The 27,058-nt window shown below is 45.8% G+C and overlaps 1 protein-coding gene across 1 annotated transcript; it reads left to right on the forward strand.

The window, feature by feature from the left end:
* Window positions 1-26,829, forward strand: SRD5A1 (steroid 5 alpha-reductase 1). The gene is made up of 5 exons (XM_029219222.1): window positions 1-295; window positions 12,983-13,149; window positions 16,403-16,504; window positions 18,210-18,360; window positions 24,906-26,829. The coding sequence occupies exons 1-5, from the start codon at window positions 15-17 to the stop codon at window positions 24,970-24,972; spliced, it is 768 nt and encodes a 255-aa protein (XP_029075055.1). The 5' UTR covers window positions 1-14; the 3' UTR covers window positions 24,973-26,829.
* The last annotated feature ends 229 nt before the right edge of the window (window positions 26,830-27,058 follow it).

Below are 27,058 nucleotides of genomic sequence, written 5' to 3' on the forward strand. Positions count from 1 at the left end.
TGCTGTCCCCCACAATGGAGCTGGCCGAGCGGTTCCTGCTGGACGCGCTCGCCTACCTGGAGTGCGCCCTGGGCTTCCTGTGCTACGTGCTGCTGAAGCTGGTGGGCTCGCCCTACGGGCGCTACGCGTCGCCGCGCTCCGCATTTCGGCTGCCGGCGCGGGCCGCTTGGGCGGTGCAGGAGCTGCCCTCGCTGGCGGTGCCGCTCCTCGCGTGCGCCTGCGCGCCCGCCGAGCGCCTCAACCGCTGGCCCAACTGCATCCTCCTGACCATGTTCCTCGTCCACTACGCGCAAAGGTGAGGGCGGGCGGCCCCGCGCCTCTCCCTGCCACCCCTGGTGCGCTGCCCTCTCCCTGCCACCCCTGGTGCCCTGTCCCCTCCCTGCCACCCCAGGCTGGCTCCCTCCACCTGTGCAGCAGGGCCTGGCGCCCTCTCCTTGCGCCTCTACTTCTTCTCCCAGCATCCTCTTTCTACTTTTCTAGTTCCACTTTGGGCTCTTTGCTGTGGGTGGAGGAGCTCTTTTCCTCCAGCCAAATGGTCACCTGCAACTTGGGAGCCTGGTTTCCTCAAACTCCTTGGGACTTGCCCTTTACGATGCACGGACTGTATGGGCTTGAATGGATCACGTTCAGAGACTTTCACCTCCACATTATGCAAGGGCCCCCGCGACTGTGGAAGTGGCCTTCCAAGAAATAACTTTAAACACACATGAGGTCTTTACACTGACTTCCAAGTGTTTCGTTTTTGTGAAGAATGCTCAATGAATGGCTGTGTCTGAACTGTTCAGGTCTCGTAATAAGTTGGGACTTTCTCCAGCTCTTAGGTTTTGGCTTTTACACTGCTAAACCAAATGGCTGGACAAAAGTTTAAAATCAGAATTTGAAAATGTGTATTCAGACTTCAAAAGGCTGCCAAGTTAAAAAGGGCGTTCCCTGCATGTGAGAGACCTGGGCTCACCTGCTCTGTGAATGTGGGCAGGTTACTTGACCTCTGTGATCGTGGGTCCCACCCCACTACGCCCACTTCATAAAGTGGGACGGGAAAGAAGTGTGGGTGTCTCTAAGCCTCTCTTGAGTCCCTGGCACAGCTGTGTCCCCATCTGCTTTTAAGCAGGCACAGGAAGTGGGCAGAGTCAGTGTTCCACAAGGCTTTCTGGGTGCCCTGTTTCTGACACTCTTAGAGAATTCCAGTAAGCAAAGTTGTTACCAGACTCATGGAGGTTCTGTAATGTGATTGAGCATTACTGCAATTTGCATATCAATAGAATTCTCATGACTACATACATTTCTCCATAAATATGCCAGAACCTGTGTCTGTCTTTTTTTGTCACAACTAAAAGCAAGCTCTCGAGTCAGACTGCTAGGTGTTATCTCAACCGCATCACTGGTGACTGGTGAGGTAAGTTATTAAGCTGCTCTGCAGCAGATTGCCCCATCAATGAAACTGGCGTAGCCATGGTACCAGCTACCCACCAGTGGGATTGGCATGTGTATTAAATACTAAAGGCAACTCCATAAAATGCTTGTGAGGTTCTGGGAAATCTGAATGCTTAATGGTGACAAATAACACCACTTTATATCACCATGCAAATGGGCGTACCCGCATACACACTCTGCGTGACATTTGTGCACGCTGCAGCCAGCTTCATGTGCCAAGAAAAAAATCTGAAGACATTGAAGGCATTGGAAAGATGTGAAGGGAGCACTTTACAGAGCTTTGTCTGAAAGCCTGGAGTTGAAGCTTTTTGATGTAAGGTGTCATGTGTAATTGCATTGGGGCTTACTCTAGTGGGAGACTGGATGCGGCCTCCCAGAGGGCCGAAGTCGCTTCTACAGATAGAACTGGAATAGATCCTTTCATACAGATGAGGCCACAGAGCCCCAGAGTTCAGGTGTTTTATCCAAGCTTGTTGGATGAGCGACTGCCGGGACTAACACCCTGCTCCCCTCCTCGGTTTCTAGACCAGTGCTTTCAAAAACTCTGCTCCAAAGGATTTGACGGGTCACGTGTAGTTTTTTAAACTGCTGGGCTATTTTTTTTTCCCCCAAGTCGTTCATGTTACTATACACATAGCCCATGTGGTTTGGGGGCATTTAAGTTTTTCCAAATAGAAAAGATAAACATCTTCCATTCTACCCAAGCAACTAATTTATTAAACGGTCATTTGACCTAAGTCGGTGAGCTCTTGGACGAGAACGGAAGTGCAAACCACATTGAACACTTGTTCCAAACCACTGAACTCCTTGACCCAGAAGCTGTTTCTTCAGCCCCTCATTTGTCAGGGCTCTGTAGGCCAGACAAGAAAGTAAGAAGGCAGACAGGTGAATCCAAGCCTGAGTCAGGCTAGTGGCGGGAGAAACACAAACCATGGGACATGCTTGGGAGACACGAGACCGAATGGGCAGCAACTTCCAGAACTTGGCAGACGTGTGCTGAGGCCCTGTGCTAAGACGTGGGCTGACACAGGAGGGAGGCGGGGCCCCGCCTAGGGGAGCTTGAGCCTCTTGAGGACTGAAGCCAGAAGGAGGCTTCCCATGGTCTGTGAGAAGGGGTGTTTGCCTGTGTGTTTTTAGTTCTTCATTCGGCACACACTGACTATGGATTGTTTGATGTATTTGGCATTCTACTCATCGTTGGGTGTACAGAGTTGAGATGTTCTCTTGAGTCAATGAATACAGGACAGACTCTGGAGAATCAACAGGATCTTTGGGGCACAAGAGCCAGGGATGGGAGGGAAGGCCTGCCTAGGACGGCAAGAGGGGACAACTGTGGGACAGAACACACCAGGGCCCTGACCAGCTCCCCCAAGGATGGTGAAGGATGTTTGTAGTAACTTTTTTTTTTTTTTTTTTAACTTTTTGGCCGCACTGTGTGACATGTGGGATCTTAGTTCCCTGACCAGGGATCGAACCCATGCCCCCTGCAGTGGAAGCACAGAGTCTTAACCGCTGGACCACCAGGGAAGTCCCCGTAGGAAGGTTTTTTTAATCTACGGCAAACCACATGGTTGTCCCGCCAGCGGCCGGTGGCCTTTGCATCCTGTCTGCACTGAGGTCACCTCCTGTTGGTCACGGGCTTCTGAGTTCCCAAGGGCACCACCGCATCTTCTCACACCGCCCTTGGTTTCGTGTGTGTGGAGCGTGTCCGACCTCTCGCCTGCTCACCTGAGGCAAGCGTATGCCGGAAATGGGCAGTTGCCTGTTCTCAAGTCAACTCAGAGCTGCTCTGCATTTGTCAGAAGCCCAGGTGTGGCTCCCTCAACCCCGTCTCACCTCGTGTTCTGCTGCTTTCTGTCCAGCCAAGCAGGGGTTCGATATGACCCGAACCCAGGGTACCTGTGTCACAGATTTTCCCTTTCCGTTCAGCAGTGAGTGAGTGAGTCGCTGATTATTTCTCATCAGCTCCTCTGTTTAACAGTAGTTACAAACCAAAATCCCACTTGAGCGCTGAGCTGTTTATTTACCGCTGGGGCCCCAGTCACCCTGAGGCCACAGAGGAAGGGTGCCAAGCACCCCCGTCCCAAGTGTGCAGACTTTCAAACACCCACCCCAAGGTCTGTGCTCAACCAGATCTCCTTGTGGGATCTTGATTCTGTTGTCATCCTTGATTGCAATGCCTCAAAGCCCCTCACCTACTTCAGGTTCATCATTCCTCCAGCTGGGGCCTGTTAATGGTCTGGGGAGAGCCTGGCCCAGCCTCTCTTTTAACTGTGTCATAAAGCATGTATAACATTAAAACACAGCAGAGGACTGGAGAGGGTGAAGGGCACACCAAATCCTTGGCCCTTGCCTTGTGGATTCAAATAATTTGAGAAGAGGAAAACTTTTATGTCAAAGTATAGAACGACAGAAAGTAAAGTATTAATTGTGTCTGTGACCTTGCCTTGAAAGAGCAAAGTGCTTATTTAAGTATGTAGCTTTACTGCAGTTTAATCACTACAGGGAAAGAGTCTTTTACAGAAGGAAAGAAAAGCAAAGGGAACTGATCCAAATGTAGGAAGTGCTGTAGATTTCAACGATGTCAAATTGTTGAGAAAAAAGTAATACAGTCAAATATTAAAATCAACAACCACTCTCAGTTTTAAACATTTTAAAATGGTTAAATCTACCATTACCTAAATTACTGCCAGATCACCAAGTTGGTTACTTAGTGTTCCCAAACTTGGGTGGGCGACATTATAGGCTGTCCTAGGAGATGATGTCCAACTGCTTCCATTTCCAGAGTCAAATCATTTGCTGAGTGATTGCGTTATTTCTCGTTGCAAGAAAACTGCAGTGTTGTTATTGCAGTTTATTGGGAAAACATTTTCAGAGAGAATTCTTATACTTCACTATGCAAATTAAGCAGTCATGGAGCTTGTGTCTGGGAGCCCAAACATTGAAATCTTAACTTTCAACCGTTAGAGAATTGTCATTCCACATGGTTGCCGGCATGTTGACCTTTGAAAGGAATGCTTTCACTTGAGTCTTTCCAGCAGATGGGCGCAGTGGTTATTTGCCAGTTAACTTGGGTTTTGTGTAGGCATTAACCCTACTGGCTTGAGTGGTTCAAGAAACCACGTGAGAGCTGCTTGGGAGGATGAGAAGCTTGGGTCTCTGGGCGCTACTTTGCAGTGAGAGTAGAAATGCGGGCTAGCTCTGGGGACTTTGTTCTTTTCTGTAATCCATTTTCCTTCATGGGTGCTAATAGGATACTTTCTTGTTTCCTTAAAATTCAGGAAAAAATTTAAGGAAAAATTTTTGGTTTGCTTTATTAATTTTGCCTGATTCTCTCTGAGCCTTTTCCAATAAGCAATTGCAAGTCTTCAGCCCAAGAAATCAGATTTCTCCCTCTCACTCATCAGGTCTGTTCTGAATGTATTAGGTTCCAGGACTTAAAATACATGTGTGCGTATTGCATGCAAAAGAACCTACAACTGAGGTACATGCTCCTGTAGAAAACTTAGAAAATGTGGAGGAATTGAAGGAAGAAAATAAAAACCACCTATAGTTCCATCACCCAGAGATAACACTGACGATATTTTGGCATATCTCTTTCCCATCTCCTTCACTGTCTTTAATAAGTTTTTGATCACTTTTTTTTCTAAGCAGTAAAGATAACACGTATAAACACGCATAAAACCTTATATCCCACTTTTGTCACTTAACATAAGTATTATACTGGCCTAATAGAAATACTTACTAAAGATGACTTCTAAAGACCAATGTGCCACAGAGTAAATAGACAGAGCCAGCCCTGCTTGGTCCTGTTTCTCGCCACCACCTTGCGATGTGTTGGATGGCACACCTGGGTCATTGCCTCGGAGCCTGCCTCTTCCTAGCCTACTGTCTCTCTCCATCACCCAGGGCACCGTATTCCTCTGAGCCTCTGGGTCCTGATCTATTAAATAGGGTAAATAGTAACAGTTCTGAAAGTATTTAAAAAAAAAAAAAAAGCATGTTGTATAGGATTAGGAATTATTGGGAACATTTTTATCAGGAACTATGAGAAGCACCTTTATGCTTTCTAAGCATGGAAACTCACCCAAAAAGTAAACAGGTGGCAGAGTGCCCTGAGCATCAAAGCCCCGCGGAGTTTCTGGCATCTCGGGGCTTTTGGTTCATCCAGTCGTCAAACATTCCCTGCATTCCTGATTGTCCTACAAACACAAACTTTTGTAAGTTTCCCTGGGTAATTAAAAACAATTTGATGATTGGGCTTCCCAGGCGGCCAGTGGTTGAGAGTCCGCCTGCCGATGCAGGGGACGCGGGTTTGTGCCCCGGTCCGGGAAGATCCCACGTGCCGCGGAGCAGCTGGGCCCGTGAGCCATGGCCACTAAGCCTGCGCGTCCGGAGCCTGTGCTCCGCAACAGGAGAGACCACGGCAGTGAGAGGCCCCGCGTACCGAAAAAAAAAAAAAAAAAAAAACAATTTGATGGAAAGTACATATTCTTTCTTTACATGGAACAGAAAGAAAATAAAATAAGGAAACTGTAACACAGTGAAGAACAAAGTGTCAAATTCAATCCCATATCTGCTTCTGATGATGTAGGAAACAGAATTCCTTCCTAGCTCCTTGGGACCTGGCTACTGCGTATCCAGAAGAGGAAATGGCTTTATAACCCAGTACCTAAATAAAATACTTTTTTTTTTTTTAATAAGTGGAATTTGTGGCTTTATTTATTTATTTATTTATTTATTTATTTATTTGCGATACGCAGGCCTCTCACTGTTGTGGCCTCTCTCCCGTTGCGGAGCACAGGCTCTGGACGCGCAGGCTCAGCGGCCATGGCTCAGGGGCCCAGCCGCTCCGCGGCATGTGGGATCTTCCCGGACCGGGGCACGAACCTGTATCCCCTGCCTCGGCAGGCGGACTCTCAACCACTGCGCCACCAGGGAAGCCCTAAATAAAATATTTTAAGTCCAAGTGCTTCATAGTTTCTCAAAAGATTATTTCTATTTTAAGGAATTTTCAACCTCTGACTTAATGCCGTTATTTTAAAGAGGGGTGGTATTCATTTCCCATAGGTGAGTGTGAGGGTGAGGCAGTGTCTGAGAAGAGCTTTTGAAGACGAGTGTCTGTTGTAACCAAGGTGGCCTGTGTCCCAGACCCTGGCGCATGACTGGTGCTGTGTCCATCCAGCAGGTGTGCCTGCCTTCCTTACTGTCTGAGCCTGGATCCTTCGCCCTGATAGGCGGCTGGGTCCACGGCAATCCCTGAGCTGCTCTTGCCCCTCCAAAGTCTGGATGAAGGCTCAGATGAAAGCCAAGCCCAGAAGCCACCACTCCTTGGTCCCATTCTGGTTCCTAAATGGCCCAAGTCAAAGGAAAACACTGCTGACAACAGCTGCCTGGATTTCCGAGGAAAAGATGTAAAGCTAAAGGGAATAACCCAAAAAGAGAAAAATAATCGAAAAGATGCCAAGAGGGGGCAGAGCACTCCCCTCTGGAAGGCATGTTGCACTTGGACATCTGGCCCCTGAAGACCCTGGCCGGCATGTCCTCAGAGGCAGTCCTAGAGGTCTGCAGGCATAGGTGGCATTGCTCCGCATAGCTTGTTCTGACTTCGATGGTTTTTATGGCCAGGCCTGTGGACATCAGGGTCACTGCTGTCCCCTCCAAGGGCAGAGAGCAGAGAGCAACGGAAGAGGCCTGTGTCAACCTTTATAAGGCCCTGTTTCCAGTCCTCGCCCCTTTACTGACATTCACGTGAGACCAAAGAGAGGTAAATCCTCTCCCCAGGTTCTTTATGACTGCCTTCCCCAAGTTCCCCCCAGGGCATGCATAGGAGCAGAAGTCAGTGCACCTCTCCTGCCTGGTCAGGTAACAGGACACAGGTGCGCAGTCCCTGCCAGCCACCAAGCCACAGTGAGCCCCGGGACCCAGCGGCTGCCCGAAGTCCAAATGCTGGGGCCACAGGCAGGAGTGTTTTCTAAGAAAATCAAAGTGATGGTTCTAGGTTAGATCTCCTGTTTTAATCTAGACCAAGAGCTGTGAACTTTTGGGGAAAGGGCCAGATAGTGCATATGTTAAGCTTTCTGGGCCAAAGGACAAAATAAGGTACATGGTGTAGGAATTTATAACAAAAGAGAAAAGATTTCACAAAAGTTGTATTGACAAAATTTAAAATATGATACCTTAGTGCAATTTTGGTAATACAGGTGTAATGAGAAGAATGGGGTTCTTTTTTTTGTTGGGGAATAACATGTAACTTAATTGGACATCAGGGTTAGGGCACCTTCTTATGAAAATCTCTTGTGTCTGCCTCTTACCGCGATTACATTTTATCTTTGAAAATGTCCTTTCGTGCATGTATGTTCTGCCAAATATTCGTATCAGTCCACAAGTTTATGATTTTAATTTAACACAACCCTGGCTTGAAAGCCTTTTGTGAAATTTTTTTAAACTTTATTCTATAAATGTATTTATTTATTTATGGCTGCGTTGGGTCTTCTTTGCTGCGCGCGGGCTTTCTCTAGTTGCGGCGAGTGGGGGCTACTCTTCGTTGCGGTGCACGGGCTTCTCATTGTGGTGGCTTCTCTTGTTGTGGAGCACAGGCTCTAGGCATGTGGGCTTCAGTAGTTGTGGCACGCAGGCTCAGTAGTTGTGGCTCGCAGACTCTAGAGTGCAGGCTCAGTAGTCATGGCTCGCAGGCTCTAGAGTGCAGGCTCAGTAGTTGTAGCGCACGGGCTTAGTTGCTCCACGGCATGTGGGATCTTCCCGGACCAGGGCTCGAACCCGTGTGCCCTGCATTGGCAGGCGGATTCTTAACCACTGAGTCACCAAGGAAGTCCCATGAAATTCTATTGCATTCTTCTCTCTTGATATCTGCCTTTTAGTGGGTCATGACATTGTAGATTAATATCTTGCGATTGAATATCAGGTGGCAGCTCCTCGATTACACAGCTAAGTGGATTTTGAAGTATGGAAACCAAAGTTCGAGAAGCACTGCTAGAACTAGTCTGGGCTTAGAAATTGTCCACTGCACATTGATGTGAGAAAGTAGATCTTGCTGCTGCTTTTAATTTTAACAGCATGGAAAGTATTAATATGTAGAGCAGTCTGACATGACTTGTGATTCAAACAGTGTCAGTTGTCATTGAAATAACTAACACAGTGTAAATTTTGCACCTGAGTGATTTTTGTCCTACAGTTTTAGGTGGATTCACTAGGAAGGTGAATTGAACCTGCAGCAAAAGCTAATTTCCAAACCCTTTAAAACTCAATAATAGTGGGCTTCCCCAGTGGCACAGTGGTTAAGAATCTGCCTGCCAATGCAGGCGACGCGGGTTCGAGCCCTGGTCCGGGAGGATCCTATGTGCCACGGAGCAGCTAAGCCCCTGTGCCACAACTACTGAGCCTGCACTGTAGAGCCTGCGAGCCACAACTACTGAAGCCCACACGCCTAGAGGCCGTGCTCCACAATAAGAGAAGCCACCGCAAGGAGAAGCCCACGCGCAGCAACAAAGGCCCAACGCAGCCAAAAATAAATAAATTAATTAAAAAAAAAAACTCAATAGTAGTGGTTGAGAGCAATTTTCCTCAATGAGAAAATTTGTCTTGAGCTCAAAATAGTGGTCAGGTCCATGGAGGGAATGTCACATGCACCGTTGACACTATTGATTCAGTCACACACAATAGATTTTGTTTGTTTTGCCGAGTACCTGATGGTATAGGAGATAGCTTTAAACACCTTACATTTTCACAAGCTTTGTAAATTTGTAATTTATCTGTGTGTCTGTCCCACACATTTTTACCACCATGAGTAATAACATCCTAGCTGATTCCACTTTAGGCTGTACTGAACTAGTGTTTCCTCAACCTCTTTGGAAGTATCCTCACCTTTAGCTGTTCCACACAGACTGTTTAGAGAGCCTGAGCCTGCAGTCGCTCCAGCCTCGGCACTGAACCCTAGAATAAACAGCTGAGCAATAGCATCCAGTTCCGTGGACACACCAAGAGCCAAGGATGCTCACATGCTGCATCTTCTGCCTCGCTTTTTTTTTTTTTTTTTTTTTTCCGGTTCGCGGGCCTCTCACTGCCCCAGCCTCTCCCGTTGCGGAGAACAGGCTCCGGACACTCAGGCTCAGCGGCCATGGCTCACGGGCCCAGCCGCTCCGCGGCATGTGGGATCTTCCCGGACCGGGGCACGAACCCGTGTCCCCTGCATCGGCAGGCAGACTCTCAACCACTGTGCCACCAGGGAAGCCCCCTGCCTCGCTTTTTAACTATAGACGTCACTCCTGGTGTCCTAACTCCTCAAGTGCTGTTCTCCCCAAAAGGCTATGTACAACAAGTTTATATTCCCTGGACATGTTTCTTTGGCTGCTGCAATTAATTGCCTCACCATTGGCATATGGTTTTCCTTGTTTGGCTAGCAAAATGAACTGCTTGGTAGCTTCCTGGGGGTCTGTAGCCTCATCTTCATTTCTTTTGTAAAGAAATTCTGTCATGGGGTGCTGTTTTAAATTCTCTGATTTTTTTGATCGTTGCTTTCCTGGGAGTTGGGGACATTGTGATGACGGCTCAGCCTGGTAGTGGGGACCTCTGTTATATTCTCCTGGCACAGCTATAGTGGCATTGCATCCCAAAGTATGCTTTGCCATCTGATGCAGTAACAAAATAGCCCACACTCCACTGTACCTTCAAAGCACGAAGAGGCCATCAACTTTTCTTGTTCTGACAGGATGGGTAAGCACTGGTCATACACAGCCCAGTGCCGTGCTTGGTACTCAGGTCACTGCATCACGGTGATGGGCAGCGAGCACACCAAGCAGCAGTGCAAAGTGATAAGATGGTCACGTACAGGTTCTGTCACAGCTACTGAACTCTGCGCAGACAACGTGTAAACAGAGGACCACGCTCACGTTCCAGTACTGCTTCATTTATGGACACTGAGATTTGAATTTCATATAATTTTTACGCGTCGTGAAATATTCTTTTGATTCCCCTATCCCCAATATTTAAAAATGTAAAAAGCATTCTTAGCTCACAGACTGTAAAAAACAGTGGTGGTGGACAGGATTTGTCCCAGGGGCTGTGTTTGCTGACACCTGATCCAGACTCACGTTTTGATATCACAGGCATAGAACATTAGTGACAGATGAGGAACATTTGTGAAGGCAAAACAAAAGAGAGGTTTGGGTTTCACCTTTACAGTGTGCCAGCCAATGTTTGCCAGTTCAGAATTCAGCCCTGAACTTGAAACCGGATTGGGAGAAATCCATCAAAAGTTTGCTGTACAGAAACGTCTACCACCTTTGCAGAATGTTTCCTCAGAGTTGCTTCTACAACACTTTATACATCTATAATCTAGAAATTTGTGACATCTAGCCTAGAAGGTTGCCTCCCGCCATTTTTTAGTACCTGTTTTTCCTATTCCAAGCTTACTGTTTTTCCCTCCACTCTCTGACCCTGCGTTTCTATTAGCCTGTGTTGAACTCGGCATGTTCCGTTCAGGTCAACAGTCCCAGTCTTTCAGGAACGGAGCATTCTACATTTTAACAGGCATCTTTCTAAACCAAGTCCAACCCCTGCGTCTACCACAAGTCTTATATCCTGCTCTCTCTTCTTTTTTTTCCGTGTTTCTCCAAACTTGGAATTCTAACACTTTCTCAGTTCAGTCCTGCAGTTTGCCTCCTGGAAATTTCCTTGAGACCATGACTCCCCGAGGAGATTTTTCCTAACTTTCTCACCATACTGTCCCCTTTCTACTTTCCCACGGCTAGAGAATCCCTTACACTGACTGTGGAAATGAGGCTGCTCACTCCTGGTACTTCTGAAGTCTGGGCACTCAGGGACAGGGTGAGAACCATTTTGTATTCTGCCATCTACCGTTTTCTCTGGGTCTCACACAAGGGCCCCTACCCTGGCTGAGAAACAGGGAGAGGCAGAAAGGCACCTTGACAACAGTGCCCAATCACAACATGTCAGAATCCCTGCCTGTTTTTAAGGGAGCCTATGCCGGTCCAAGACACGCACACTTACCCCCAATCAGGACCAAGTCCTGATCTTGCAGTGCGAGTGTTTGCAGTTAACCTGCATCCCCAGTGCCAGCCCACTGTGCCAACTGTCTACCAGATAGGAACCATGTTTTCCCGAGGCAGAGAGAAATGGTTGAGATTCCCTGTTCTTTTTGAGGGGCTTGTCAACACTATAGTTTCCAGGTAAATCTCTACCTCACTGATGATGTCATAACCAAATGGATGCTTTGCCCTAAATTTGAATAAGGTCTTCTTTGGGGGACGTGTCGTGAACAAGATGAGAACCTTGAAGGCTGCTTGTGATTCCTGTGAAAGTTCTCCCAAGATGCTGAGTGAGACTGTTGGGGAGAGAATCCCTTGAGGATGCATAGCCAACATTATAGTACTATTCTCGTGCTATTACTATTACTATTAACAGTCAATTACGTTTTTACTCTAGAGTAGATGGCCAAAATGGAAACAATAAGTGTTTACATTTTTCCTTGTTTTAAGCTATAATTTACATAAATAAAATTCACTCATTTTAAGTCTATAGTTTGGTCAATTTTGGTGACTGGATTAAGTTGTGTAGTCATGGCCACAATCTGGATACAGAACTGGTGTACAACAATTCCTTTCACTGACAGAGGAATTCAAGTTGTCACTTTCTTCTTGGGTCAGTTTTGGTCACCTTTGTCTTTTAAGAATTTTGTCTATTTCATCCACGTCAAATGTATTGACATAAAGCTGTTGAAAATAATTTCTTATTATCCTCTTAAGTGCTGTAGGTTACATAGTGATGCCCCTTTTTTAAATGTATTACACACTGATTCTAAAGAGAAAATTCAAACACAGAATAAAATTTTGCATCCTGTTTTCTTCGTACATTTCACGTTTCTTGTCCTTGTATTTTCCCTCTTTAAATTTTTAGTAATGTGCCCCTACACCAGCATGATATAACCAAAGAACATGATGTCAAATTGCCCAGGTTTACACTGAAACTCAGCCACTGTCTAGCCCTGTGGCCTTGAGCAGATTACTTAACCACTCTGAATCTTAATCTTGTCCTCTGTCAAATGTGCGTAACGCTATCTCCTGTGCAGGTAGCTGCGAGGCCTCGCTGTGATGGACACTCAGGGAATGAGAGCCACTGTGATGGTGATGGACAACGTGATGGTGGTCCCCAACTCGTAGTGCTCAGACTAGAACGAGTTACTGGTTTTAGGATGGTGGGAATTTTGAGAGTCTCTTGAATCCTTCAGTCTCTCTCATTCAGTGTGTCTGTTTTGCATTCTGTACAGTTGGAATCCTGAGTTTGTGCACAGTGGTGTCCATTATTGAAACACGGTTAATTCTTTAACTAGAAATGCTGCTTTTAACAGATGTGGTACTCTGGGCAAGTATTACTAAGAATGACTTTTGTACAGAAAGCAGGATTAAAAACCCAAGACACTTAAAGTAGAATTGCAGAAATTAGATTCTTTATTGTTGTTGCTTTTCTTAAAAAAAAAAAATATATATATATATGTTTCTTTTTTCCGAAGGGCCTTGATTTTCCCATTTCTGATCCGAGGAGGAAAGCCCATGCCATTGTACACCTTTATCCTGGCATTCATGTTCTGCACCTATAATGGCTACTTGCAGAGCAGATACTTGAGCCAGTATGCGGTATATGCTGACAACTGGCTCACTGACCCCCGATTTCTAACAGGTGAGTGTCCTTAGTGATGCACTCCATCCTCCTAATCATAACTTCGGTGCTCACCTTCCAGTAGTGTCCAGTTAGAAAGCGCACACTTCTTGAGAGAACAGAGAGTCTGCGTAGGCCCATGACCTAGCAGGGGGCCAAGCACTGGCAGGAGGGAGGGTCAGGCTGTCCCAGCGCCACATCAGTAGCAGGAGATGACGCAGGTGCCCGTCACCCTTGCCCACTGAAGCACTGAAAGCACAAATACCTGTTCTTAAGGTGAGCCTAAAAATAGCAACCGGCTGCAGCAGAGTGAGCAGTGGATGGAGAGTGAGTTCATTTGGGCACAAGTTGACTGTGTAATCTAAGTGGTTAAACCTCCTACGGTTTCTTCTGGAAAGCGAGAGAAAGTCAGACTGGGTCATCTTCCCACAAGGTAATTAGACTTTTATGGTTATACTGACTTTAAACTTTGAGGTTTGTGAGGTTTTTGATTTTTTTTTTAAATTTTTATCAATGAATGTAATGTACATTTTCAAGTTCTAATTATAACCTTACAAGTTCTGAACAAAAATGATGATAGAACATTAGCCATCAAAAATATTTGCAAGGATGTTAAAACTATGTAATTTGGGAGCTCTTGTTTGTAAGGAAGTTTCTTCTATATGTTTACCCTCCTAACGTTTAGACGTTCTAGCACATTCAGGTGTAGCTTACCCCCAAGGTACCATGCTAAGAATCGGCAGTTGGTCCATCAAATTCTCAAACTGCCCTAGAGCCCTTCACCCTAAAGTACATAAAGTGATCTTACGTTTCATCTGGCTTTTTCTCCATGTGTATGAATTTGTCATAATAGAGGAAACGAACATTTGAGTAGTACTTTGTTGTTGACGAAGCAGTTTCACATTTCTCGGTCATATTTTTTTCTGTGAATTAAAATTTTGCTCCCAGGGCAGAGTCCTCATCGAACCTGAGAACTGTGACAACAAGGGATCTGCTTCCTCATCTATCAGAGGGGGGACGAATGCGAAAATTTTCAAGAGCCTTTTCTAGCTCCACAAGTCTGTGCCTCCATGAAACACCAGACTAAATCGTTCTGTTCGCACCCTGCCCCCAAATATCATCTTGATTTATCTGCTCCCTGACTGTCTGATTTTCTTCTGCCCCAACTCTCAGGAGACAGAACAGGCTTGGCCATCTGCCAGGAGCTGTACCCATGCTTCTGCCTGTCCGAGGTTCAGAAAAGGGCAAAAGTTAGGTCCTTTTCACAGGAGAAAGAAAGGTCATATGGTTAAGCAGCTGGCCCCAGATCTAAATCGAGTAATAGCAGAGTGGTGGTTTAAACCAGATCATCACACTGGCCCACAAAAGGCAATGAGGGACAGAGAAAGGGGATTGTTTTTTAAACTAAAAGATAAAGGTTTTAAATGTTTATTTGAGATTCTCATGGGAATCGTTTTTATGATGAATTGTTTGAACTTTTGATGAACAACAAAACAAAAGAATTCTTTGGTCTGTGAATTTCAGTGTCATTTAAAGGAGCTCTATAGATAGACCGTGTTACCTGCAGGTGCCTTTGAAGCTGGTCTAAAATTTAAGACATCAATAAATTGTATACAGACTTCTTGACTTCTCTGTGATTGAACAGAAGTAATTGAAAATGAGGAAATATGCCAACTGAGAAACAAACTGGGTTACTTTTTTCATATTCATTTCATAAAGTTTATAGATTTTGTAATTACATGAATAATTTTAGAAATCACATAATTAATTATACTTACAATAGTTATTATGAAAAGGTTAAGCAAGTATCAATAGTAATAAAATCCTAACAAAAAGTTTCCCAGAGAAGTAAGAGTGGTTAAGCTAAAAGAATTTATACAAAGATTTTAAGATCCCTAACCATGGAATTAAATGTTTAGTTCAGGTAAGCACAAATATTAGTTTTCCTACGAATCTAGGCAATAGAGGGAGCTTGTCTCTTAGAAGACAAATAAAGGAAGCATGGAATTTTGAGAATGTGATGCTTTCTGGAACATCACATTGGGGGCCAAATCACCTAGAAGTGACATACTGAAATTCAAACAAGGTAGCGAGTCAGCCATAAATTGATGGATCCAATAAGTGACTTACAAAACATATTAGACAATTTGGTACAAACTGTTTAGAAAGGAAGCTGCCTAGTGAAATCAATAGGAAGAAATCTTGCAAGTCTTACTGTAGACCTGAACATGATTCGTATGTCCCTGTTCTAACTGTGGAAAACTCTTTAATGCCACGGGGGTAACTGATGGATAACTAATAATGTTACTCCAAGTGTACGTTCCTTTGAAATTGAATTGAATGCCACCATTAAGCACCATCTGCCTTCACATTGTTTTAAGTATCTCAGAATAATCAAATTAACTCTTTTTATGAAATCAAGTTATTCCTTTTATCAAGCACTATCTTGGCGTTTGGCCTTTTCTTGTTGGAATCAATTGGTATGATACTGATAAGTCTCCCTTAAGTGATGAGAAACCTCTGAAGGCTTTGGAGAACTGGAGAGAAAATGTTCAGATGCTGTGGAATATCTACGCAGAGCTGGGCGGCTGGCAGTTGAAGATTTAGTTGGGGGAGATGAGGTGGACGAACAGACCCAGGAACACTGACTGATGAATGAGCAGGAAGTCAGGGGTGGGGGAGGCCGTGGATGTGCGTTAAATTGTTCAAATGAGGTTATGGAGAAAGAAGAGAAGAGGACCCGAGGTTAGCTCCTCCGCACCGCCCCTCGAGGGGCCTGAATGCAACGAGTCATGGTAAAGCACGCGCTGGGATTTCCCGTCTCCTCTTCTGTGAAACAGAGGGGCCAGAGGGGGCATCGTGCTTCAGTGTTTGAGAGGACAAATAAACGTTGTGGGCTGACCCACTGACAATGGTAATACCTCTTCCTAGAAAAAAGCCTTGTGCCTTAGTCATAAGTCAAATTTCTGATCATACCAGTCATCCTAAAAACATAGATTGTGGCCATCCGGTCAAGCTATCTTAAATAGATTAGATAATTTAATAGTATTATTAGAAAAGCAAAGCCCTATCTAGCAGGCCTAGAGCAGTGCTTCTAAGTCATCTTCCTAAATAAAGCACAGTATTTATTATATACAATGATTTTTGCTATCCATCATGGCTAATGTGTTATACCAATAATACCCTTCATTCAGGCTTGGGTTTGTAAACTTTGTAGTTTATTAACCGTAATACTCTTGAATATTTTATTTTCTTTATATCTCATTTTCTTTAGGTTTTGTCTTGTGGTTGTTAGGTATGCTGATAAACATCCATTCAGACCATGTCCTAAGGAACCTCAGGAAACCAGGGGAGACTGGATATAAAATACCAAGGGGTATGTACCGAAAATGGGGAATTTATTCTAAAATCTTATTGAGTGATGCTTTGCTGTTTTAGTTTTGCCAGATCTCGTAACTAAAGTGCAGTATGTTATAGCTGCAGGTTTTCAGTGTGAGTCACCATTATTGTTCGTAACAGTGACTGATTTTACTGTTTTGTTAAAATGATAGAAGAAGCAATTCTGACTAACTGGATGCTTTGTTAAGCAGAAAGGAAGCTCTAGTTATATCTGTGTTTGGAAAGAGAGATTAGCAGGAATCGGTGGTCTACAAGGGGTGTCCGATACTTCATTTCTAGCCACAGAATAGAATCGATAGCTCGATTGACCCTCCCTCCGAAAACAATTTAAAAGGTTGGGTGAAAAATTTAAATGCGTCAGTGTGGTATCAAGAAAGCAAGTAATCATCAGAGGGCAGAATCTAAGTGAGTGCTAGAGTCCAGAGTGCATCTTGTTTTGACCACTGGCTGACCCTCATGCTGGTTTTGTGGCCCAAATTCGTGCCACTTGCCTGGTCTGAAAAACGTCCAGCTGTGAACTAGGATCCATGTATTCCTGGGGGCGGTGCGCTCATGCCTGTGGCCATCGCAAGCCCAGATCCCCAAGGAACCTGCCTTCAACTCAGGCCTCCGAGAGCCCAGCAGACCACACGCCACAGGATAAGGGCCGCAGTCAAAAGTTGAGCCCGTGAGGAAAAGGGCACCATGAACAAGAGCTTCGTGAATGTGAGCGAGCTCAGATCTTAGAGTTCATGGACACAAGTTGTACAGTGAATACTTAAATATTTAAAAAATAAAAAAGGGATTGAAATTATGAGCAAAGGAGCAATATACTCTAAAAAGGACAACATAGATACAAGGTGGAAAACAACAGAGCTCCTGAAAATTTTCTTTAAACATCAGTAGGTAAGACTACAACTAGAGTGAAAGTGAGAAGCACACAGCAGCACTTAGTTCGGAATCCTTCAGCTTATCTTCCTGGAAACCATACAGGAACAACAGCAGAACAAATGACCAAAAAACCCTGTAAAGCTCAAATGACTTAAACTGTGGCCCTGGGGTTACCCTTGGAGTGTGCAGCTCTGCTCTCCGGCCCGATGACTCCCAGGCCCCCGTGCCCTTCTCTGCCCCTTGGGTGGCCCCCCCTCCCTGGGGTGTAATGGCCAAGATGTTGGGGGAGGGGTCTGGTCCACACAGCACCCCACGTGCTTCGAGAAAGGTCTGGCCTGTCATGTAGACTTGATGAATCTGTGAAGATGTGAGGGAGGAGTGAATGAATGAGTCTGTCCTTGAAAATTTGTATTTTCTCCAGCTCTTTGTCTAGGGGTCCCTATAGGTCCATTTTATCAAGTTGGTTCATTAACTGTTAGTCTGTGTTCCCCATCCTTGTTTAAGTTTTGTCAGCTTCATTCATTAACCAGGGAGGCGATATATTGAAGTGTGTTAAAACCGTAGCATTTTATAGTCAGACAAACAGATAGGTATTGATACAGGCGTGTACTTACTACCAGAAGTTGTGATATGAAATAGTAACACCGGTCATGTTAGGTGCGTCTCATTGATGAAAATTCTGTAAAGGTTGTATTTCCCCAGAGTTGATTTGTATGTTCTCGGAGGAAGTATCCACTGGTATCTCTTAAGTCAGGATTTCATGAGGCACTCTTTCATAGTAAACACACTGCTGGGTCTCTGTTTTCTTCTAGGGGGCTTGTTTGAATACATCACTGCGGCCAACTACTTCGGAGAGGTCGTCGAGTGGTGTGGCTACGCCCTCGCCAGCTGGTCCATCCAAGGCTGGGCTTTTGCTGTGTTCACCTTCTGTGTCCTGCTCACCAGGGCTCAGCAGCATCACCAGTACGTTTGAAAACGCTTTTAGCATTTCTAATTTGTCCTCCGACCTTGGTAGAGCAATTTGCAGGTTAGATTTTTGAAATGTTCATATCAATTTGCCAAATCCCAGTTTAGACCAGGCTTTAGCTAAACGAGCATGGAACCACGCAAATGTCTGAAGAATAGCCCAGCTGTAATCGTCAGGTATGCGTCAGCCACATCATTTGCTCCACCCTGCTCTGAGCCTCTTTGAATGTCTGCTGCTGGACTCGGTGGTCAAGTTGAATGTCAGGCAGGGGGATTCAGGGTCTGACGTGGACTCGCCAATGATAACAGGGGACGCTGACCAGGCAGCAGGCCCTCGGGCGGCTGCAGTTGGAAGCATCAGTGTCTGGCCCTGGCAGAGCCCCTTCGCACAAGGGCATCCCACTGTGCAGGGTCCCTGATGGACTCCTGGGATACCGCACCCCGAGGTCACATTGTTTTCCAGAGTGTGAGGCCTTTATCAGATCCCCAAAAGGGTCTGTGATCCATATGACCAACAGCATAGAAAACAAAGTATGTTAAAGCTGAAGTGAGCTTGGAGGGCATCTTCCCCATCTAACAGGTGGGGAAACTGAGGCTCAGGCTCAGACAGGATGGAAGTTCCGTCTCGCTGAGACTGGAGGGCTCGCAGACCATCTGAGCATCGGGACAGTCCCCTGATGCCGCAGCAATGCTGGAAGTTTGGCGCGTCTGGTTCCCCAGTGCCCACATGGACATCTCGTGTCCTCTGAGCTCGAGGGGACGCTGCTCTGCTTCCCTGGCTTCATGCACTCGGAAACATTTCATCCTAACCTCCAGGGCTGCTGACACAAAGGCATCCAAAAATGTATATCATTGTCCTGCTTCACGGACTTTGCCATCTCTTTGGGGAACAGGACAGAGCTGGAAGGCCAGCAGAAGAATAGATGATATCACGGTGCAGTGAGAAACACAGACTTCTTAGAGTCAGAAGTCCTGGGTTTATTTCCCAGGCTCACCATGTATTTAAAGACACAGAGGATTCTTATTGGAGGTAGTAAGGAAGAGCTAAAAATATCTGTTTAGCTAATAGTTGAAGACATTACAGCAAAAGCGTGAGAGTTGTTGAGATCCTGAGAGCAGCACCTCTGTTCTTTGAAGTGCCCCCTGCGCTGGTAAGTTGGTGAGCTTCCCTCCTGCCAGTGAGGGGAGCAGGGCCACAAAGGCAGGACCCGTGTGTATCCCAGAGCTGCTGTGAAGACAAGGGTAGGAAGGAAGCCCATACCAGCGAGGGCTCAGGAAAGGGGTTACAGCGTCAGAAGTGGCTCAGACACACAAATGTTCAGGAATGATTTGCCGTCTAGGGTTGGATTGGGTCCTAATCCCAGGAACAGAGTCCATGTAGACGGGCTTAGTTCAGATGAGGTCACCCTGGAGTCAGGCCCTAGTCCAGTAGGGCTGGTGTCCTTACGAAGAGGAGACGCTTGGACACAGACATGCAGGCAAAAGAAGCGACGGCTGCGTGCAGACAGACACAGAGGGAAGCTGAGGGCCAAGAGTGTGGCAGTGATGCAGCCACAAACCAAGGAACCCCAGATGCTGCCGGAAGCTGGGAAAGGCTGGAAGTGAAACCGTACACCTCAGACTGGGACTTAAACCCACGCCGGCCGGGACTCGAACCCGGCCAAAACCCACAGTCTTCCAACTGAGACCACACACCGGGTTTCAGGACTTAAATGAAGCTCAGATTCTTGATGTCTCATCGCAGAAAGAATTCAGTGAGAGACAAAGTGATGGGTAAGAAGTGGATTTATTTAGAGAGAAACACACTCCACAGACAGAGTGTGGGCCATCTCAGAAGGTGAGAGAGGCACCAGGGTATGGGAGCGGGTAATTTCATAGGCTAATGAGGGGGAGGAGTGTTCTAGTTGTTTCAGGAAGGGGCGGGGATTTCCAGGAATTGGGCCACCGCCCACTTTTTGATCGTTATGGCCTGTCTTGGAACTGTCGTGGCGCCTGTGGGTGTGTCATTTAGCGTGCTAACGTGAACTTGCTGATACTGAGGCTCAAGGTCTAGTGGAAAAAGTCGACTTGTCCGCCATCTTGGATCCATTTGGTTCTAATCAGTTTATGTCATGTTCTCGGGCTGTGTCATTCTTTCAAAGGTTGTGCCCAGCCTCTTTCTCTCCTGTTTCAGAAAGACCCTCCCTTGGAGCCTGGGAGGGAGCAGTGGCCCTACCACACCCGGAAGCCAGGCTTCTGGCCGCCAGGCATAAATGCTGTTGTTTCAAGCCCCGGGTTTGTGGCTCTTTGTTATAGCAGCCCTGAGAAACCAACACACCAGCCCTTCCAGGATTTACAGTCCATGGGGCTGTAAGCAAAGGCAGTGAGTCTGAGGTCCTCAGTTTTCTCCTCTGCTAGATGATTTCCCCAGATCTCATGCCTATGAAACACTTTTCTCAGAACCAGAAAGATTCATACTCTCAGCAGGCCTGGCTGAAATAATATGTTATTATCACTTTAGAATAAAAGTATCTAACAACGTCCTAGAAAATGAATAAAGCAAAACTAGGTTCATGTAACAGCAGTGACAACAACTGCAAGCTATCTTCCCCACCCCCACCCCGCATCCCTTCCCCTCCCCCTCCTCCACCTTCCTCTCCTCCTCCTCTTCCTTCCCCTCCCCCTCCCCTTTGTGTCCCATCTCCCTCCCCCTCCCTTCTCCCCTCCCCCTCTCCTTCCCTCCCCTTCCCTCCCCCTCCCCCTTTCTTCTCCCCTTCCCCTTTCCTTCCCTCCCCCTTCTTCCCCTCCCTCTTCCCCTCCCCCTCCTCCCCCACCTCAGCACCAGCACCTACCCCACACAGCCCAGTGCAGGGGCCTAAGACCACCTTCTCATGGCCATGGGGGAGATGCTATTCCTGTCCATTTGTGATATTAGATATTAAAAAGTGAATATTGGTTGCTTTCTAATAATAAAAGCAAAAGAGATAATCCTGACATTTTAAGAAAGTGGAACAGAGGAAGATTGAACAAGAGCACACTAGGTCAGTCGTAAAGATGTTTTCTCAAATGAAAACAGGGCACAGGAAAATCCCCCTCAGTGCTGCAGTGTGACACAGATAGAAATAGAAAATAATCCTATTTTCCAAATGAAAGTCTCTGTAAAGAAAACCCAAAGGTGTTCTTTGCAGATTCACGGGTTGAAAGGGCTCTTTTTCATTCATTTGCTGTTTAAATTGATGTCAGTGTGAAAACAATTTTAATTGCTGAACAATTAATTCGGTTTAGTGGAAGTATGTTCAGAAATGTTAGATTTACAAGCTGAGGACAAAATTAAGCCTATCTTTGTTTTTTTTTTTTTTTTTAAATCCAGTCCACCCAACTAATGAAACCATCAGATAAATTGCTTCCAAAAGGAAACAATCCCTGGGACTAGTCCTTGCACTATATTTGACTTACTGACAATGTTCCTAAAGCCATACTTTATTACAATGAACTTCTTTCTGTAACAGCTAGACGTGAAGTATTTAAATCCATAAATGATTGTTATATTGATAATTAGATCTGTAGATCAGAAACTTAGGGTCACCTGTTCCGAGTAGCTAACAGATATTCAGGTTTGAGGGCCACATTTCAAGGAATGGTTAAGGGGGGCACGTTTTCTCACCGTTTTCTTCCCTGCCAGCCTCCAGCAGCCATGCTTGTTGGATGGGGCCAGGGTGTGGCTGCACATGATTTCACAGCTGTGTGAGAATGAACTCAGACGTGTGCTCATTCACACCAGGGCACTGGAGGTTGGCGCCGGCCTCAAAAACAGTCTTTGAGGGCAGACTCTGTTGAAATAAATTATTCCATGCTTATCTATTTGTTAACTTTAATGTCATTTTTAAAAATGAACTCAATGAGTCTTCAAGACACTGGTTGATGACACAATGATTTTTTTAAAAAAAGACCCACAAGAATATGACATGCTGCCATCTTGTCACAGCCTATTTCATGAGACTTGGGTGCATAACCGTGATTTGTGAATGCTTGGAAAGTGTTTACTCAGCTGTCAGTGGCCCGTCCCTGTGTTCACAAACACAAAGCTGTTTCTAAGCCCGAAACACACAAACGGTTAGGGATTATTTTGCATTCAACAGAAAGGCAATGAGATGTTAGTTCAGTCTCCACAGTAATAAAATCAAGACAAAAAATTGGTATCCAGCCCTGGTCAGTGTCACATAAGCTTTGGTTCTAAGGGTAGCAAAATGAATGAGAAAAGTAATAGAAATATGCCGCTTGTCCTTTTAAAAGTATCTATACATACACACATACTTAAAGTACTTTTTTCTTTTTGGCTGCGTGGCATGTGGGATCTTATTAGTTCCCTGACCAGGGATCAAACCCATGCCCCCTGCAGTGGAAGCACAGAGTCCTAACCACTGGACCACCGGGGAAGTCCTTTAAAGTATGTTTTCTTGAGGTGGGTTTGTGGTCTCAGTGTTCAAACAAATGAGAAGTTTCCTGGGTGGCTGCACAGCGCCTGGAGCCGTCCCGAGGGCGTGGGTGGGAGCGCCTGTCCTGTTCTTGCTGTCTTTGGGCCGCTGCCTTCACTCTTGCCCATCTGAGGCCAGGGTCCCAGGTCCCCGGGCAGTTTCAGGACAGGGGCTCGCCTCCTGCTCTCCTAGCGTGCTGTCCACACTGCTGCCCCATGGGAGGCTCTTTGGAACTGGCTGCCTGGTCCGTGTCCTGGATCCCGAGCGGGCTGTCTTAGTCTGTTTAGGCTGCTGTCACAAACATGCCATAACCCAGGGCCTTATAAACAACAAACGAGGGCTTCCCTGGTGGCGCAGTGGTTGAGAGTCCGCCTGCCGATGCAGGGGACGCGGGTTCGTGCCCCGGTCCGGGAGGATCCCACATGCCGCGGAGCGGCTGGGCCCGTGAGCCATGGCCGCTGAGCCTGCGCGTCCGGAGCCTGTGCTCCACAACGGGAAGAGGCCACAACGATGAGAGGCCCGCGTACCGCAAAAAAGAAAAAAACAAAACAACAAACGATTATTTCTCAGAGTTCTGGAGGTTGGAAATTGGAGATATGGGTGCCAGTACTGGCAGTTCTGGGAAAGGCCCTCTTCTGGGTTGCTTTCTCGCTGTAACCTCAAGGACAGAAAGAGCCGGGGGGCCTCTTTAATCCAGGCACTAATTCCATCCTTGAGGCTCCATCTTCCTGACCTCATCGCCTCCCAAAGGCCTCACCTCCTAATACTATCATTGCCTCGGGCGTTAGGTCCTTCACATGACTTTTGCGGGGGTCACATTCAGACCATAGCACAGGCTGACATGAGTAAATATGTGGACTGTACACATTCTTGGCACCTCTGCTGCCCGTAGCCCTTCTTGTCTCCACACACATCACTGATCTGGAAAAGTCCGTTTTTACTGTGGCCTCATGTCAGGGGAGGTGCTGCTTGATCTGAGGTCCAGTGACCAGCTTCTGTGGGTGTTTCTCATCATGTGTCTTTTGGGGAATACAGAACAGCGCATGAGAGCACCGTGGCGTCTGCTATGTTGTAATTCTGTATTTGTGGATGACAGTGTTTAGTTGATCTAAAATCGACAGGATTTTGTTGACTCACTTTCAGGTTGTTGTTTTCATATGTTTCTGCCATCTTAACAAATTAGCTAATTTCTTTTTAATTTAATTTAATTTATTTATTTATACAGCAGGTTCTTATTAGTTATCCATTTTATACATATTAGTGTGTATATGTCGATCCCAACCTCCCAATTCATCCCACCCCCACGCCCCGCCATTTTCCCCCCTTCGTGTCCATACGTTTGTTCTCTACAATAGCTAATTATTTTTCATCATTGTTTTTAGTCTGTTTAGCACTCTTTTGTACTTATGGAAAGGCTTTTTCTGCCTATTTCTCCATTTTGTCAAATTATTTTTAATCTTTTACTCCATCCACTTAGCTGCCACCCTTCCCAATGGGCTCTTACCCCACAACGAATGAGTGTGCCTTTGTTGATTTAATTTATATCAAAACTCAAAATACCTGCTTGAGTGCAGGGCTGAATTATGAACGACCCGTGTCACGTGTTCCTAGGTTTGTTTGAGAGTCACCTGGCATGTAGCTGCGTGCCCCTGCCACAGACCCTGGGTCTGGAGCAGTAGTTCTCTTCTGGGAACTGGAGAAAACTCTTGGGGTAACTAAGAGATACCCAGGATACACCTACTCGGTTCCCCTCCCCTCCCCCAGTCAGCCTGCTTCCCAAGATCTGCAAAGATAGCGCCCCAATATCCTGATCTGCGTGTTTATCACATGCCTGTAACTTTCCCTGCCAATATAAAGGTGAATTATATGAGTCACATCTTCGTGAATCGTGCTGTACATTCTGATATGTTTATTCATGATACAGACAAAGTCAAGCTATGTGTCTGAGATGCCAGAATTTTTATCACTACTTTTAAAAAGCTCAGTATCCCTCTATGATGAGAAATACTGTCCGTTTTGTTAGCAACTGTTAAATGTTTCAGTGAGAAAACTAAGTTTTTTTTAATGTATTTTTTTGTCTTATTTCAGGTGGTACCATGAGAAATTTGAAGACTATCCCAAATTCAGAAAAATTATGATTCCATTTTTGTTTTAAGTTCGCTGTCAATGGGGTTACCTTCAACTTGAAGCTTTTTGATCGTTTCTCTCAGGATGATATAAATGAATGTGTGTCTCTGTAATTTTTCTGCTACTTCACCTTTTTCAAGATTTGCTCTAGGATTGTGTAAATGAGTAAACTATCTAATAACAGTAGCAAATGTGTAAGCTACCTAATAACAGTCTAATCAAACTGAAATGGCAGGTGGAATTATGACGCTGCATACCAGGTCACGGATCTGGAACTCTGTAATTGCAGCTTGACCCTCCTCTCATTTGTCTGCCTCTTTGGACCAAAACATTCTCTACCCCTTGCACAACTCCCTACAGCAATGGGTTTAAGGTCAAAGGTGATGTTGTCCCCTCCCCCTATGGAGGTGTGTTCTGTCTTCATGTCCCTCTCATCCCCCTAGGTCGGAGAGGCCCGGGTCTCCACAGAGTACCCACCACAGCCTCTCACTGTTGGGTGCTGGGCAGGCAGAGAAGCTGGGCGTAGAGAGAGGAGAGGCCCAGCGGAGGCCGGTGCAAAAGGCCTCTGGCACCTGCTCCAGCCTGGACCACCAGGTGACTTCACTGGCAGGACAGGGCACTGGGGGCATTCCTAAGGAGCAAGCTGCTGTGTCCCCCATGAAAGGGACTTACTTCCTGGAGGCCCTCAGCTGGGAGCACGAAGGTGCTGAGGGGCAGCCTTCCCATCTCGGGTCACTCGCCATGAGCCACTAGGAGTCTCTGGCTTGGGATGATTTTTCTTCCTCCTTCTAGGTAGAATTAACATTTTTTAAAGGCACTTTTTCTTTTTAAATACCTCTCAATATTGCAAAACTATAATTTGAAGCAGAATTTCTTATTTTAGATGCACTCAAAACCTCCACGGAGATGAATGACAGTAATAAAATGTACTACTTATTGCCAGATATGTAAAAGAAATCTCCCTACTGGAAGGCTACCTACTGAGTCTCTTGCCCCCTCTGTGAAAATCCAATGAACACATGGTACGGACCCCTCCTCACCTGGGACAGCACTACCTCTATTGCTCCTGCATTTGCAGGGGTGGGAACCGAGCAAGGTGTAAGTGGAGAGAGTCCGTGTTCACTTAACGATCTCTAACGATGCTGGGTGGCAGAGGCCTCCGGGGCATGCCTGACGTTGCGTCCTGTATGTTCTCCGACCGACTGCCACCTTTGGGCAGGGAGCAGGCCCTCCTGCCCCCTGCACCCTGGGGCCTCTGGGTACCCCATCGGCTCCCTCCCCACTTCTCCTGGCTCACCTTCCCAACCAGGGGCTCCCTCCCCATGAGGTTTCATGTAGCGACTGTGTTCTTGGTGTTAGTGGTTTTTAGAGTCCCTTAGGGTTTTAGAATTACACGGAAAACTTTTCCTGATGTGGCTGTGCTTCATTTTTAACTAAAAATTGAATGCTTTTGTAGGGAAATTTTATGATCAAATAAACTTTGGCCCTTTTTCTGACTGAATAATTACTTGAAACCATAAAACGATAAATATTTAGGATCTCCTCCAGAAAACTCAAAAATCTGAGCAAGTCTTGACTGATTTGGGCCCCTGGGCTGTGGAAGGTGTACCTGGCCAGAAAGATGCTTGTCTGAGAGCTAGAGATGCTCACTGTGATTTTTAATTCTGTTGGTGCTTCTTTTTTATTTAAGTGACCAAAAGTTTGGGCTAAGTGGGGATTTGATGAATGGTTGCTACTTCACTGTCATGCGCTGGGTGGATGATTGACAGGACGAAATGTTGTTCTATCTTGTCTGCCTGTCTTCCCTTTGCTAAAAACTGTAACTAGCAAATTATGACAGTTTGTTATTGTGTTAGTTATAATAATTAAGGAGATTAATAAAATTACTGGTAAAAGTTGGGTTGTTTTGTTACCCTTCTGTGTGGACAATTCTTCACGCTAGAAGTTCAGACAGCCCTGAAATCTCTTTCCCACCCATATTAATATTTCATAGTGCTAAATATTCTCTTCTATCTCTCAGTAGAGCTGTGTGATATTCTTCGTATAAATCTTGTGCATTTCTGCTAAGGATATTTTTATTTATTTTATTTTTTTAACATCTTTATTGGAGTATA

Source organism: Monodon monoceros, unplaced genomic scaffold, assembly GCF_005190385.1.
Source record: "Monodon monoceros isolate NGI ecotype Baffin Bay Population unplaced genomic scaffold, NGI_Narwhal_1 Super_Scaffold_12, whole genome shotgun sequence".
NCBI classification, from domain to species: Eukaryota; Metazoa; Chordata; class Mammalia; order Artiodactyla; family Monodontidae; genus Monodon; species Monodon monoceros.

Coding starts and splice junctions, on each gene's coding strand:
- SRD5A1 (XM_029219222.1), top strand. CDS start 15: ATGGAGCTGGCCGAGCGGTTCCTGCTGGACGCGCTCGCCTACCTGGAG. Junction 296..12,982: donor CTCGTCCACTACGCGCAAAG/GTGAGGGCGGGC, acceptor TTTTTTCCGAAG/GGCCTTGATTTTCCCATTTC. Junction 18,361..24,905: donor AGGGCTCAGCAGCATCACCA/GTACGTTTGAAA, acceptor GTCTTATTTCAG/GTGGTACCATGAGAAATTTG.